Source organism: Cornus florida, unplaced genomic scaffold (assembly GCF_030987335.1).
Source record: "Cornus florida cultivar Cherokee Brave unplaced genomic scaffold, ASM3098733v1 CherokeeBrave_3.0.0_Hap2_Chr05, whole genome shotgun sequence".
Lineage (NCBI taxonomy): Eukaryota > Viridiplantae > Streptophyta > Magnoliopsida > Cornales > Cornaceae > Cornus > Cornus florida.
Genome location: NW_026775575.1, coordinates 87,823,859 through 87,839,929, shown reverse-complemented (window position 1 = coordinate 87,839,929; position 16,071 = coordinate 87,823,859). Strand labels below are relative to the sequence as shown.

At 33.1% G+C, this 16,071-nt stretch overlaps 1 protein-coding gene across 1 annotated transcript; it reads left to right on the top strand.

The window, feature by feature from the left end:
* Window positions 1–9,339: 9,339 nt before the first annotated feature.
* Window positions 9,340–14,033, top strand: LOC132307436 (rho GDP-dissociation inhibitor 1-like). The gene is made up of 5 exons (XM_059805193.1): window positions 9,340–10,088; window positions 10,195–10,261; window positions 11,505–11,723; window positions 11,809–11,933; window positions 13,432–14,033. Exons 1-5 carry the CDS (start codon window positions 9,849–9,851, stop codon window positions 13,507–13,509), a joined length of 729 nt encoding a protein of 242 aa, XP_059661176.1. The 5' UTR covers window positions 9,340–9,848; the 3' UTR covers window positions 13,510–14,033.
* The last annotated feature ends 2,038 nt before the right edge of the window (window positions 14,034–16,071 follow it).

The following is a 16,071-nucleotide window of genomic DNA, read 5'->3' as shown; positions in this document are numbered from 1 at the left end:
CACAGCAATCGTCATCGTCATATTTGTTGCAATTGTAAACTCTTTCTATTGTTTTCAAATTCTTAGGAGTAGACAGAGGAGAGAGAAACGGTAGAGGAAAGAGAAAGGAGAATTCACAAAAAATGTCAATTGGTAGAGACAAGGGTACTACGAGAATTTTAATAAATTTTGTGCATGACCTCCGTCCTTGACTAACATTGACTTTAACAGAAGGGAGGTCCGTGTAGAATACTTTCATTGTTAGAAAAAGTCCGAATAAATTCTTAAATTAGATAAATAAAAAAAAAAATCATCTAATTATGATAAATTATAAGAGAGGTCTATGTAAATTACTATTTAAAGAATATTATTTTGTGGATTTGCAAAGGTTATTATTAATCACCCAATAAAAGTTTAATTAGACCTCTTATGATGTTGCATCACAAAAGTGTTGCAAAGTAGCTGTCAAAAAAAAAAAAAAAAAAAAAAAAGAAGAAGAAGAAGAAGTGGCCGTCAATTATTAAATAAGGTGGGGTTTACAGTATGATTCACGTCATTTAATCATCTTAATTAACTTTTGCTGACATTGGTCCATCACATTATTGCCCCTTAACCATCTAGCAAATTTAGCAAATTTGTATGCTACGGAGTACTATTTAACCTCCTGAGAAAATCTACAATATTTGGAGGGTATCAGATGAGTCTCACCATTAAATTTAATAATTAAGACCTTTAGGAATATGGTATCTCAAAATTTTCTAAACTTTCACGATGAAACAAATTTTTATCATGTACATAAATTTCACCTAATTCATGAAGGACGAAATGCAACTCCTAATTTTTAATGGAGATCCAAAAACTATAATAATACAATTAAATAGTCATTGCAATAAGAAAAGAAATGATAAGTATCATGTTTTTAATATGAGTGGACAATAACATTATCCCCGTTCATATTACCGATTGTTTCACAAATCAAACAAGAAATACAACATATTTAAATAACTCGAGGAAATTCGAATCTTCTAACATTTATTTATTTATTTAATTTTTTTTAAAAAAAATCACTATCCGTTTGTTTAGGTGTATTTTATTTTTTGGTATTTGGTTGTCATAAAATATTTACAAAGTCACCATCAGTTTGTTTAGGTGTATTTTATTTTTTTATGTTTGGTTGTCATAAAATATTTAGGAGAAAAAAAATATTAAAATCTAACAAATATAATTTACTAATCAATTTTCAGCAAATCATCTTACACGTTTCGTCCGATAAACTCGATCTTAATCTCAACTTCGATCTTTGCCGAATACTGAATAAATAAAGAAAAAAAATATTTTACCTGAAATAGAAAAAAAAAAATATATTGGAAATAAATATTTTACGCAGCCTAAATTACAAGCATGATAGTCTCACAACTTTTTTAAAAAAAATATATTTCGGAAATTTCACAGCTTTTCAATTCCTACCCTAATGTGGTGGACAAAAAAGCTCAATAACGTTTCCAGGACCTGAAGTGTTGAAAGTTTGGGCGGTGGGGAGGTCCCACCAAGTGGACCCCATGATAATAAAAAAAATCTCACAGCCAACGGTGATGGCCAAATTAGAGGATGAAACGTGGCGAGCTTATCACCGGATGAACGGTCTGATGTGATTCTTTTGTGACTAGACGATGTGATTTTGATTAAAGTGGGCCCACTTTATTTATCATGAAAAACTTTGTGACTTAAATTGATTGGGGGTCCAACAGAGCTTTCAACCGTGTCACGGTATATCTGTCTCATTATGTGTAATAGCTGATTGATTGGTGAGTGTTTGGACGCAGGATCAAGTGTGTCCAGGAATACTTTTCTTTCATGGTCTGGACTCGACTCTGAACTCTAAACTCTGAAATTGAATAAATCTCTTTGCAATAAACTAAAAAAGGGAAATTATTATTATTTTTTTCTTTTTCGCCCTTGAAATCCAACTGATTTGTTTAGCTAAAGTTGATCGGATTATGTGAATCTAATGTTTTATATATATATATTAATAAACTATGAATAAAAATAAATAAATAAATTACTTTGTATTAGCCTAATTTTCATGAAAAAGTATGTTACTCCAATGAGTATCGATTTTGAACAATAATAAGTTAAATAAATAAATAAAATCAAACTAAAAAAGTGTGGAATTTTGATTGGAAATACATTTTCAGGCCACATAATTACTCTACCACACCTGTTGTTTTGGTGTTTAAAATGAAATAACACAATTGTCCCTACAAAATTATTTTCACACTGTACAATTGTCCAAACACTCATTAAAATGTAATGTTGCTTAATGATCACGAAATTTCTTCTTTTGCCCGAAAAAGAAAAGGTCAAAAAAATATATCACATCTATTTTGAGGAGAAAATGTGATAGGGAAATTTAATAATAATTAAAATATATGTATACAGAATTAAAAAGGAAAAACAATTAATATAAGGGCACAACTGGGGCCTAAGTAGCTCCATCCTCTAATGCTGCTAATGCCTACAAATGCAAATTCTCAAAGGGAAACATTTGAGCCTTTGATAAGACATTTTAGGTATTTCAATCTTCAAATTAACTAAATGTACTTACTTGCTCGATTTAAAAAATGTAAAGGGTATTTGGAATACCATGAAAAATATTTGCACATTCGTTATATAGTCGGGGAATGGGTGTTTGCCCTTTAACTAGTTATTTAATACAAGAAATTTTTTTTAAGAGCATAAACTTTTGATTTTTCACTTTAGAATGTAAAAAAGTAGAAAAATTTCATTGCGTCCGTTGCACCATACAGCAGGCGCATCTAACTGTTTATTACACGCGGGCAGGGACGATAATTTTTTTTTTTTTTTTTAAAGTATTCTACCCTTATAATTTGTTCGTTTTCAGTAATATACTCATGAAATATTACATTTGTCTCCTCTAAATATACTAAAAAAATGCACTAGTGTCTCCCAAAATTTATTTTTGCCCTCTTACCTTACATCCTAGCTCCGTCCCTGCACGCGGGACATGTATATTACACAAACGATCTGAATATGCACGTTACACGATGCAACGAACGCAAATAAATTTTCCTAATAAAAAAATATCACTCATAGGTACACCCAAACATTTGATATTATTTCTTATAAAAGTTATGACTTCCCACACTTTAGGAATCAATACCCTTCTGCCTGAACCAAAATTTTTAAAAATGTGGTTTGGTGACCAACCTGTAGTTTGAGCATAATTGACAGAATATGAGACATATGGTGACTACTATAAGCATTTAAACCCTGCGCGACCGAAATACATTGCAACCTTATCAAGTAGCATAGATGTCACCAACTTGAGGCCTTTCATTTTCTTCGTTTTGTCTGCAAATATGTTTCAACATGGTCCATAAATAATGGCGCCAAATGGATGCATCTCACTTTCACAGGATGAAGCTTGGGCTATGGATCAAATTCAAACCTTTAATTGGGTTGCTATGGCACAAAGCTTTGACATTATGATAGTGAAAATGAGTTTCTAAAGAGATGGATAGTCATAAATTATTAAGAAATACTAGATTCAACGTGATTCGACGAAAATTTGCTAAAGAGATTTTATTTAGGGTAAAGTGCAAAAAACACTCCTCAAGTATGCTTATAGTGCATATCACAGCCCTCCCGTGCAAAAAACACCCCTCAAGTTTCAATTTTGTGCAATCAAGTCCCTTTGAGAAATTTAAAACTGAACTTGACTAAAGTGCCCTTAATCAATAATTTTATAAAACATATAAAAATACAAAAAATTGTAAAAAGACCAAAACGTACTCTGCAAACCTTGTTCGGTTTCTTGGGCTTTAGTTTTCACAATCAGTTTTGATAACTTTGAACCGTAGGATCAAGTAATACTGTGATCGGATGATCCAGATCACGATTTTGATAACTATGAGTGTAGGGGGTATGAATGGCACCTAACTGGCATCACCACGGACATTCCCTTCTTAGCCATGAAATCAACCTGCTTCTTGGCGGATTTAAGTATTCATCAAACCTCCACAAGAAAATGAAGAATACATTCAAGATATAAATCAATCATAATGGCCGGGGACTTTCGGCGAAGGTGGTGCCGGCCGTTGGAAGTTACACTCTGCAAATATATAGGGAAATCCGGCAGCGGCTCCCGTCGCCGCCGACGACAACCACCTTCGCCGATAACGACAACGACCTCGACAAACCAACGGCAGCCACACCGACACGACATCTCTGCGTTTCTCTCACCTCTTATTAACGACTTTCATCTCCACCGATGATGATGACAACCTCGACGCCACTGCAATTTTTGTGTTGAAAGGGGAAAGAGAGATGAAGTGGAGATGGGTCAAAGCTAATTTGGAATTCTCGTCCGAGTTGGACTCGGGGTGAAGCTAAATTGTAAAATAACAAAGCCTTCCATGGGTGGTGAGCTTCAATATATACAAGACCCAATCGGTGAAGCAACTCCGGCGACCATGAACATCGGCGAGACTCGAGAGCTTGTTCGATTTTAAGTTCTTTGCAAGAGCTATGAGTTGCCGATGCGAGCACCAAACGCCGGACTTCAACGCCGTCGAATCTGCGTCATCGCCGTCGGCTGTGTAGTAGCCGTCGAATCTGTTCTCCGGGGCTCTGCGTCATCGCCGACATCTTCTTCGGCTTGTCGTCACGTGCGAATTGGGTATCTTCAATGCGATCTTGAACGACGACCACCAAATCCAAACCCCAAATTGAAAGCCAAAAACGCACAACACGGCCACCGATCTTGATTTGCAGGTGGCGGCCATGGGTTTACCAAATCATCCTCAATAAATCGATCTGCGGCAGTGGCGGCGACGACATAATTTCATGCCCTTCAACACGCGCCGGTTACTGCAAATCGCGTGCTCTTCACGCCGCGGCAGTCGTCTTCTTCCTCAGAGATTATGACGGTGGCTGAGTTGGTATCGATGCCAAAGACACCATTGGGCTTCGATATGACGGTGGATAGACCACCGTCAGTGAGAAGAGGGTTTGTGGGTCCTCCAACACGGACCGGGTTGTTGTCACCGGACTTGTTGGCGAAGGTTCTCTAATTCGCAGCTGCCTTGGATATATATAGATATATATGTGTGTGTGTGTGTGTGTGTGTGTGTGTGTGTGTGTATATATATATATATGAATGGATGAGATTGATGGGTGGAGTTGAGGGGTGAATTATGGTGTGAGAAGAAGATGGTGGTAGGAGGAACCGGCGGCAGAGAGTAAAGAGAGAAGGATGGGTATTTTCGGAAGATTAAAAGGGCAAAATTGATATTACAGTAACAATTTAGGAGTGTTTACTGCACAGAGGGGTAGTTTTGCATAATTTCAAAAAATTAGGGGTGTTTATTGCACACCTTTTCAATTAGGGGATAAAAATACTACAAAAAGTATACTTTAAGGATGTTTTCTGCACTTTCCCCTTTTATTTATATACTTTTGCAAAACTAATTTGAGTACCTAATGGAATTGTCCTTAAGAATAGCATGACATTAACTGCCATGGATGTATATTGGCCATGTATGTAATGTCACTGCTTACTCATAATTTTTTTCAAAACAGGGTTACACAGCTGAGAGACATTCATATATATATATATATATATATATATATATATATAAGTGTCATTAAACCTCTTTCTGAGACGTCACATACAAGATTCAAATATGAAAATTGAAATCATTTGCTCTGGCACCTTTGTATTTCTTGAAAATTGATGATCCATACAAGACGGCTCAATATAATTTAAGACCTTTTGCGAACAATATAAAAATGGCTTTTAATATTTGATATATTAATTTTAAATAATAATTAATTATGTTTGTTTAATAATCACTTTTCTTGCTTTTTGAAATGTAAAGTTAGTAATTGATTTTTCTTTTTTTTCTTACATAGTAATTATTGTATGCAGCTTTTAATATTTGATATATTAATTTTAAATAATAATTAATTATGTTTGTTTAATAATCACTTTTCTTGCTTTTTGAAATGTAAAGTTAGTAATTGATTTTTTTTTTTTTTTCTTACATAGTAATTATTGTATGCAGGTTTTGTATTTTTTTTTTTAACTCCGTATATATACAATCAGTCCAATAGATATATACTCACTAATTAATAGAGTGGGTGTAAAGAACCGGAGGCGAGGAGGAAAAAAATAATTAAATAAGGATAGAAATTATGAGTTAATTCTTCAGGCCTACTATGCTATTGGTTTAGGTTTAATAAGGAAATAAAAATAAGAAAATAAAATTTTTGGGCCATCTGCCGTTGGTTGAGGTTTAATAAGGGAATAAAAGTAAATAAAATTTTGGAGGTATAATAATTTAAGGAAAAATAAAAATTTGGAGGTATAATAATATAAGAAAGTAAATAAAATTTTGGGTTGAGAAGAAAATAAAATTTTTAAGGAAGTAAAAATACACAAGAGAATAAATTTTTTTGGGGTTTCTATTGGTTGGGGACTTAGACGACCGCCTAAGAACATCTCCAACTATTGTGTATATATATATATATATATATATTTGTGTAAATAATAACAACCAACAAGTGTCACGAACCTCACATAATTTTTATAAACTTACTTAATATAGGGTTGATTAGTTAATGGAATGATAAAAAAAGAGGGAAGAGGAAAAAAATATGCTGATGTGGTTATGTAAAAAGAGTGTAAAAAATACACAATAATTTTACACATTGGTAACGTGACAGTATATTTTAACAGATTGCTGGAGATAAAAAATATTTACACATACGTATATTTTACACCAAAAAAAATAGTGTTTTGAGAACTTTTATTGATTGGGACCTTAGACTATCGAGCTTCAGCCACCTTGGTTCACCCATGAAACAGCCAATTTTAGGTTTGCATTAAGGGAATAGCCTAAAATAGACCATGCCCTTTAGGCAATGGGGCACTCATGGATTTGGACCACAACTTCAGCTAATTGGGTTGCATTATATAACGTTATTTATAGTCTGAACTCAAGCTTAGCTCGTTCATTGAATAAAATATAAACTTTTTTTGAGTATATATCTTATATTTTCTTGCGTTTATATGCTAATGCCATAAGCCATAACAAGCTTAACTTGGTTGGTATAAACCAACTACACAATAAATTATGAGAAATGACATTAAAGGAGGACCATGTGACAAAAAAAAAAAAAAAAAAAAAAAAAGAACATCACAAACTTAATTGGTGCAACCTTACAAAAAAGCTTTTAAAAGATTCCATATACATTAACTTAACAAACTATCGAACCAACTGGCCATCTAATGCACATTAAAGCGATGGACCATCTAGGATAATGACTGCGCCAACGACCTTTCCTTTCCTTAAAGTGATTTGGATAAGGATGGAAAGGGAAGAAAGTGGTGGTTTATATTGATAAATTTTTAAGTGGTTCCACATCATGGGTCCCCGCTAATTATTACTGGACGCGTATAAAAAAAAAAAAAAATTAAATAAAATTTATACATTTTAATAATGGGAGTTGCGTTCTCTAAGTTAAATATCTTGTAAGTTATCATAAATTGAATTTGTTATAGAATGACACTTCACATTTAAAATATATCTACCTACTAGTGTTAAATCGCATCAACTAATTTAAAGAAAGTTTGAAAATTTCACCGTTTTGAGATATAAAAAAAAAAATTATCAAAATTTTTTGAATTAAGTAAAATTCACCATATTCTAACGAAGTTTAACGTCATTATTTCTCCCTCATCTTTTCCGAAAAAAGATTATCTCTCTCTACTTTTGCTCATTCTCACGATTGGGGGAATGTCATGACATGCAACTTTTACTGGGTAGTAATAATGATTGGAAAAGAATATATATATATATATATATATATATATATATATATATATATATAAACAACAAAAGTTGTATATATAGAAAAGATGAGAGAGAACGTAGTTTAGGTTAAAAGAGAAACAGATAACGAGATTTAACACCAATAATATATAGATTTTAAATGTTATGTGTCAATTGATAGCGAATTCAACTTAGATAATTTAGAGAATATTTAACTTAGAGGATTCAAGTCCATTTATAATCAATGACATAAAATAACTTGGGATAAATTAATCTCTTTATTATTATAATTTTTTTTTTTTTGTTTAAAAAAAAGTTACTATAAATTAGACTCACTTCACTCCTTTTGGATGTAGGTCCATTTTGTTAGACTGAAACTAGTGTTGGAAAAGTGAAAGTAAAAAAAAAAAAAAAAAAAAAAAAAAAAAAAAAAAAAAAAGAGTGAAATGAAATGAAGGAAAATTAATGAATTATTTAGTTTGTAATTCTGAAAACAGTTCTAAAAAATTCATTATTTTTATAATTATTAACGAGTCAATGGCCTAACGTTATCATACTATTACTTCCCAAAAGGTGGTCACGGTTCGATCATCAGTGGAGGTATATGTGTAGGTACCAATTAGAATATATATATATATATATATAACTGAATTTTTAGAAAACTGAACAAGGTTTTTTTTGTAAAAGAATCTATTTTATAGTTACAAACTAAGCAGACCTTAGGTGTTCAACCACAATTTGGTTACCATGAAAATTTTGCAAGAAAATTATAAAAAAATTACCATTTATGGTATGAATAGCATAAAACTTGCGATAAAAGGAAAGGGGAATATTGTAAGTTCATAATATTTTCTCATTAAATTAATATATATATATATATATATATATATATATGTATGTATTTTTTGGAAGAAAATTTTATGAAAAATTTCAGTGGTTAAACTTATGGAAAGTAACTTTCCTTCAATATTTTCCTTTCCTTGCCAATCAACTTTCTAAAATGTCCGGAAAATTTTCAATTCTTCTCTTTTCTTGCTATTTTCATATAACCAAACATGCTATTTTCATATAACCAAACAAGCCTTGAGGTATATAGTCTCCCATGTTGATTCAAAATTACAAAATACTAAATTTGCCCTCTCCCTTCTTCTTTTTTTCTTTAATTATACTTTTTAAATTTAAAAATCAATAACTGTTAAAGGAAAAACGTATAATCAGGCTAGAGCCAATTTAATTAGAAGAATTTTTTTTAACATCACAAGGTAATTACTATGTAATATTCGTACCCAATGAAGTTTCTCCATTTTTTTAATAACAGGAAATAATGATAATTTATTATTGACCAAAAGATTTGTGTCATTATACAATTCCTCTGCGTGGCCTTGGTCTTGACTGTAATTTTCTCATATTTTAAATAAACATGAGAAAATATTTTCTTTTCCTTTCCGTCCCTTCCAACTCCTGGATCCAAACGCAATATAAATAAGTGAGGGGGCACCCAAACTCCTCCTCAATCTACTCGTGATCTTTCTTCTTTGGTTTGAGTGCCATTAGTGACCTTCACGTTCTCTCTCTCTCTCTCTCTCTCTCATATTTCGGATCACCACACGACCTTTTCCCACTAAACTACCCAACGCTCTCTCTCTCTCTCTCTCTCATCCATCTGGCAGATAGAGACATTCATTCAACAACAACCCACCGCAGAAAAGGCTAAAAGACAAACCCAGAGTCGCTCTTGTCTCTCTTGTTGGTGGGCATCTTGTTTCTTGAGTCTTCTTCGTGTTCCTCTGGATTAATATCTGTTGCTGTTTCTTGGACGCAGACAATTGTTGCCTTTGCTTGGATTCCTTCACTCACGCAATTGTTTATCTTTCAAAAACAATTTCTGATTCTTTTATTGATTCCTGAATCGTGGGTTTCTTTTGCTTTTGTGTACTGGTGTCGTTTTTAGTGGTGGGTCTTTGAAAATTTTCTGGTTCTCTTCTAGCGGTCTATCTACTGTTTGATGATTTGATGTCTTTGGACGTTGGAGCTGTTTCCAGTTCCAAGAACATGGGAGGGTTTGATGAAAGCAAGGAGGGTGCAGAGAAAAGTGGAGTTCAAGAGGTTGGTGATGAAAAACAAGGGAATGTGAAGAGAAACATGAGTGATGCTTCAATGTATGCTACTGAAGACGAGGAAGAAGATGAGGAAGGTAATAAAATTGAATTGGGTCCTCAGTACACCCTCAAAGAACAGCTCGAGAAGGACAAGGTCTGTTTCTCCTCAAATTCACACACACACACACACACACACACACACACACACACATGCATATAATGTAATTTCTTTTCATTTTGATTGACTTGTGAGATTTCAGGATGATGAGAGCTTGAGGAGGTGGAAGGAACAACTTCTTGGGAGTGTGGATATTAGCAATGTTGGAGGTTGTGATTATTACCACTTAATTCAGATCTTTATGCTTATGAATACCAAGATTTGAGTTTTGATGATCGTGCTTCAATCTCCTCCTAGTTACTTTAATTTTTTGTTTTGAATTGGCTTAATGTTAGTGACCAAATTGGAAAAGTCAGAGGATATGGTACATTTGTTTAGGCGGCTATGAATTATACTCTGCTTCTGCCAAAATTTCGACTTTGTTGCTACACTTTGTTATTTTAGCTAGTTTGATTCACTGCCAAAACTTTTTTGTTTCTTTCATTTGGAAGGAAGCAAACAAATTTTGTTATTTGTTTATTTGTTCCTCTTTCTTGTGTAATTGGTCAAATGTATGTTTTCATAGAGGGTCAAAATCATCTTGAGTACTATATTAACATATCATCAGAAGATACCATTAGTGTTTGGGAATGTGTTGATTCATTTGTTTTCCCCTCTGTGATTTGTACTTTTAGTCTCAAGTTTACTTGGTTTTTGTCAATGTGGAACATAATTGGGTGAAAATTGTTTGTTAGAAATGTTTGCTATCGAAGAATATGGATCATATCAGAAATAATATTCCGGGTTTCTCCTGAAAAATGGCATCCCAGAAAGAGATACAACTCTCCAACATTTTGGTGAAGTTTAGAAATATTAATTATCTACCAAATCATGTTGTCACAACGTTGGTAGGGGTTTTTATTTCTTTACTTTCCTGAACATCAACTAGTCTAAGGCTCTGGTAGTATCAGTAGTATTTTCTTACTTTCAGAGTGTTTAGCTTGCAATATTACAATGTTTCATTAGTGGTAGTAAGTCATAATTGCTCAGTTGTCCGTCAAATATATTGACAAATAGCTTTCCTTGGGAATTTGACAGCTGTTGTTTTCAACAATTTTTGTAAAAATTAACAAGAAACTTGTAAACTAGAAGTGTTGCCATCACCTTGAAGTTCTATCAGATAGAGGATTTTGTAATCATATTGATAGATAGCTTTTCTTTTTTACCTAGATTGTTGGTTTCCTTATTGTTTATTTATATGAAGGACCGATTTCATCTGGAATACATTTATACTGTTTTGAGCAGTGTCTTTGTTAAAATTGCAGTTTAAATCCCCTTGAATGCTTACCTGTCTTCACAATGTATATCACCATCTTATGGCGTGAATCAAACTAGCTCAACTATTATTTCATATTTATCCTGTAAAGGAATTTTCAGACCATGACATTGCTTTTGTTGTTTCTTTTAATGCAGAAACACTGGAACCGGAAGTAAAGATCATCAGCCTTTCAATCCTCTCTCCCGATAGATCTGATATTGTACTTCCTATTCCGGAAAATGGAAAACCCAAAGGTTTGTGGTTTACTTTGAAAGAGGGTTGTCGTTACAGCTTGAGATTCTCTTTCCAAGTCAGCAATAACATTGTCTCTGGCCTTAAGTACACCAACACTGTTTGGAAAACTGGTGTCAAGGGTAAGCTACTTGTGTTGTAACTCATGCTAAAAATTTAAAATTTTCAAACATTTGAATTTTCACCTCATGCTCAGTCTTAATTCAGTGGACAGCACAAAAGAGATGATTGGAACCTTTAGTCCTCAGCAAGAGCCATACACACATGAGATGCCTGAGGAGACCACTCCCTCCGGCTTTTTTGCCAGAGGTTCATATTCTGCAAAATCAAAGGCAAGTCCAATTCGACATGCAATCATTAAGCAACATTACATATATATATATATATTTCTACCACTCCACTAAATTCATATGCCAGGAATGCAGTTCTCATGTTATATGAGGTTGTATTTCAAAGCAACTTTATGGAGCTGCTTACCATGAGACTTGAATGAAGTCCATTCAATATCTTTCTAACTGTGAGGAAATGGTAAAAAACAGCCACATAATGCATCTTTCACACTAAATGGTTCTTTAAATAAAGGTTTCATGCATACATATTAGTTTAATGACTGAGGAAATTATACTTGTAAAACATGATGTAGGAAATATAATAATTAATGATATCTGATTCTGAAATTTTAACCGCGGAGGTATTACTAGAATTCACTGTTCCTTGAATTTGATTGCAAAATCAACATAGATCTATCACCCCGGCCAATAAAATCAACTGTCTTTCAGATGTGACCCAACAGTTAGGGTGATTGTTATATAGTAAAAAATAGTTGAAAGTAAGGGCTCTCTAAAGGAAGGAGTTTGCATTTGTTATTCTACAATGGATGTAACTTTGCACAAATTCATAATATTTAACTGGTGGCCCACCTTATGGGGGAATCCTTAGACTTGTTAAGGCAAATAAAATATTTTAATTTTATGACTTGATAATTGAGGTTGCAATATTTTCTATAAGTGGTTTTTTATTTTTTATTTTTATTTTATTTATTTTATTTATTTATTTTTCACATGTATTTTCCCATTAAAATTGTGCAATGAGTTTGACACACATGCGTATCCCCATTGAGAAATTTGACTATGAAGTTCTATCAAGATGTTGTGTTTGCCACCATTAGCAACCCTCTTTCTTGATTTTCTTGTCCTGATTAACTAATGAACTTTGGACTAATTCAGGCATCCGATAACTCACTATTTCTAAGAATGTTCCCTAATTGTTTGAAATACATGCATTTTCCCATCAATGAGTTTGAGACATGAGGGTATCACCATTAAGAAATTTCTGATTTTGAAGTTCTATCCAGTTATTATGTTTATTACCATTAGCTACCATCTTCCGTAATCTTCTTTTTCCTGATTTTTAGTTAATAAATTTTGGAATAATTCAGGCGTCCTATAATTCATGACTCCTGAATGTGTCACTCTGTTTTATAATCTCACTCATGCAAAATTTTTGATGTGGAAGACTTGTCAAATTGAGTCACCTACCTTCCTGTGTAATCATTTTATCTTGAGCTCATGGCCCAACTATTCTTAAAGCAAATGTAGTGTTGTTTGACCAACCACTGTAAGGGTTATGGCCCATGTTGAATACTTAGTTTTTGTTATAGACTTTCTTTTGCTAGCTGTATGTCATTTAAGGCTTCCGATGTGAATTATATACAAAGAAAACTAAAGCCTGATCAGTGGAACCACGTAAAATGCAAACCAAATTATGCTCAAATACATTCCTTTGGGTAGCTCACATTGTCTTCTGATTTTCATTTTTCTTTATTTTCAGTTTCTAGATGATGATAACAAATGCTACTTGGAGATCAACTACACATTCGATATCCGCAAGGATTGGGCTGCAACTTAAACAGAGAAAACCCCCCATCAGCGGTAGCGTGGTTTCCTCTTTAGTTATGCTCTTGTACCAAGATCAATTTAAGACGTTTCTCATTACATAGCAATTATCATTCCCATGATATTCTTAACCGGTTCAATTCCATCCTTATGGCAGATTGCATAACATTTGAGAGATACACACATTCAGTGTGTATTCCTTGAATAAAAAGAGAGCTTTGCCTCTCTTTTTTAGATATATTCTTTTTCCTGTACTAAAATCCCCATTTTTTTGTGAGCTAGTTGACCCTTAATATACAAGTGTTTCTTTTTAGATATGTTCTTTTGTTCTTTTTGAGTAAAAGCTATGTGGTGGAGGGTGTTGACAAGTAGAAATAGGACTATTACAGAGTTAGATATCAGTGGAGGTAATGAATATTGTTTTGTTTGTTAATTGTGTCTTTTTTCCTTCACATTCTTGTTGCTACTGCTGCTGTTAATTAAGGTTAGTAGAAGAGACATTCTTTCTCATGTATTATATCTCTATTCTTCTTTTAACTTTCTTATTCTTCTCATGGATGTAAAGTGATGTACTTGATAATTTCGTTGCTGCGACTACATTTTGAATCTGTGACTTGTATTATCCCAATCCAGACATTATTATGCCGAGTTAGAAACCTTGATACAGTACCAGTATGAAGCGTATGAACTCGGATTGGGATGAACTCGGTTAATAATTCAGTACTTGATCCCCGCTTTATTTTTGATAATTATCTGAGAAGAAAGAGCAGTTCAGAAATGAACATGCTTTTCTCATTCTCCCTTCCTGCATAGCATAATCTTTCACCACCTTTCTCTAAAGTTGTTCGCATTCTGCAAGCAATTCTCTCATCTGAGTCTCTCTCAATTGCCCCCAAAAACTTTATTTGTTGTGGCCAAACTTGAATATGATTAAATATGTGAAATTATGATTTCGCCCCTTTCTTGATTTGAGTGCTGAAAGTCATGGCTATGGAACTGACTTCGAGTCTGTTCCGAACCCAATAGAGATGTCCAATTTTCCGACTTTCTTTATTCTTCCAAACTTAGCATTGTTTAAAAGGATATATTAACAAAAAAAAAATGGCAACCAACTCCATGAACGGGCAAAATGGGGTGTTTATAATCATTTTCCTTACAGAAAGTAGGTATTGCAAAATTTATAGGGTATTTTTTTTTTTTTTTTAACCTTTTTTCTTTTACAAATTACCTAAATTCCAGCATGGACAATACTCAGATCCATCAAGAAAAAAATTTCTTTTCACTAATCCCTAAGAATATAATAGAATCGGGGCATAGTACATATTAGATAAAATTGGAAATTAAATGGGAAATAGAAGTATGTAGTAATAGATAATGACCTATCTTTTTAAGCCTCTCCTTTTACTTGTAGAAGTCAAATAATAATAATAATAAATGCGAGATATTTCTCAAGGAAAAAAAATAAAATTTAAATATAATAAAAGAAAAAGAAAAATCAGTCTCAAAGATTCAAAAGTTTTCGGGAAGTTCTTGAAAATGGAAATTAGTGGACCAAACATGCCGAGTTTTCCAAACCTTTCTTATAAGAACCGAATAGTAGAACATGTCTTTCAACCGAGGTAGTACATTCATCATGAGAGAAAAGCCACCAACAACTAATGGAAGACTACTTTGACTAGAATTACACATATACACCGACTACTTATTGAAGGTGTTATGAGAAGTATTTCATCACTTTCACTTCTTTGACTTAATTGTATATTTAAGTAAATATATATTTATAAGCATACTTCAACCAAGGGCAATACGAGAATTTTAATTTATTCAGGACATGACATCAGCCAATTTCATCCTTTGACTCTCCTTGACAGTTAAGAATGGAAGTCTATGTAGGAATGTTTCATTTTTAAAGAGATCATGTAATTTCTCAAATCATAGGAGAGGGTCCTGTAATTATAGAAAACGATAAGGGAGCTCGTGTAATTAATCCTATTAAAAATAATGAAAAATCGAATCAACCGAAACAATGTAATATTGAATGAGGAAGGGTTAATTACACAGACCTCTCATATAGTTTGTCATAATTACAGAGACCTCCAATATGGTTTGAGAAATTACTCGTACCTCCCTAAAAATGAAACTAACTTACATGGACCTTCCTTCCTAGTGACGGACTGTCAAATGCCCTAATTGATTTGTCTAATTTACTAAAATGCCCTCAAACTACTATAACAAATGACTGAAATACCCATTATTAGTTGAGTCTAAAGATTTTAATGGGTTCTTAGGCAGATTAATCAACGCTACTATTGTTTGGGATTGGGTACTCTTGCAATAACTAGGTTACTCACTATTGATCATGATTACTGGCAGTGAGTGATATTTTTCTCTTATGATAATCAGTGAGTGAGTGATATTGTTATGATATTTCTTTTATGATATGCGTGTGCGCGCTCATGCGCCACATATGTTATATACAAAAAAAGATACCATGTGGGTTTCATTTTAATGGTGTTGCTAATGAGTTTTCCTTTTAAACTATATCGTCTGACTTATGGGTTTCGACCAGATTATA

Coding starts and splice junctions, on each gene's coding strand:
- LOC132307436 (XM_059805193.1), top strand. CDS start 9,849: ATGTCTTTGGACGTTGGAGCTGTTTCCAGTTCCAAGAACATGGGAGGG. Junction 10,089..10,194: donor AACAGCTCGAGAAGGACAAG/GTCTGTTTCTCC, acceptor GTGAGATTTCAG/GATGATGAGAGCTTGAGGAG. Junction 11,724..11,808: donor TTGGAAAACTGGTGTCAAGG/GTAAGCTACTTG, acceptor GTCTTAATTCAG/TGGACAGCACAAAAGAGATG.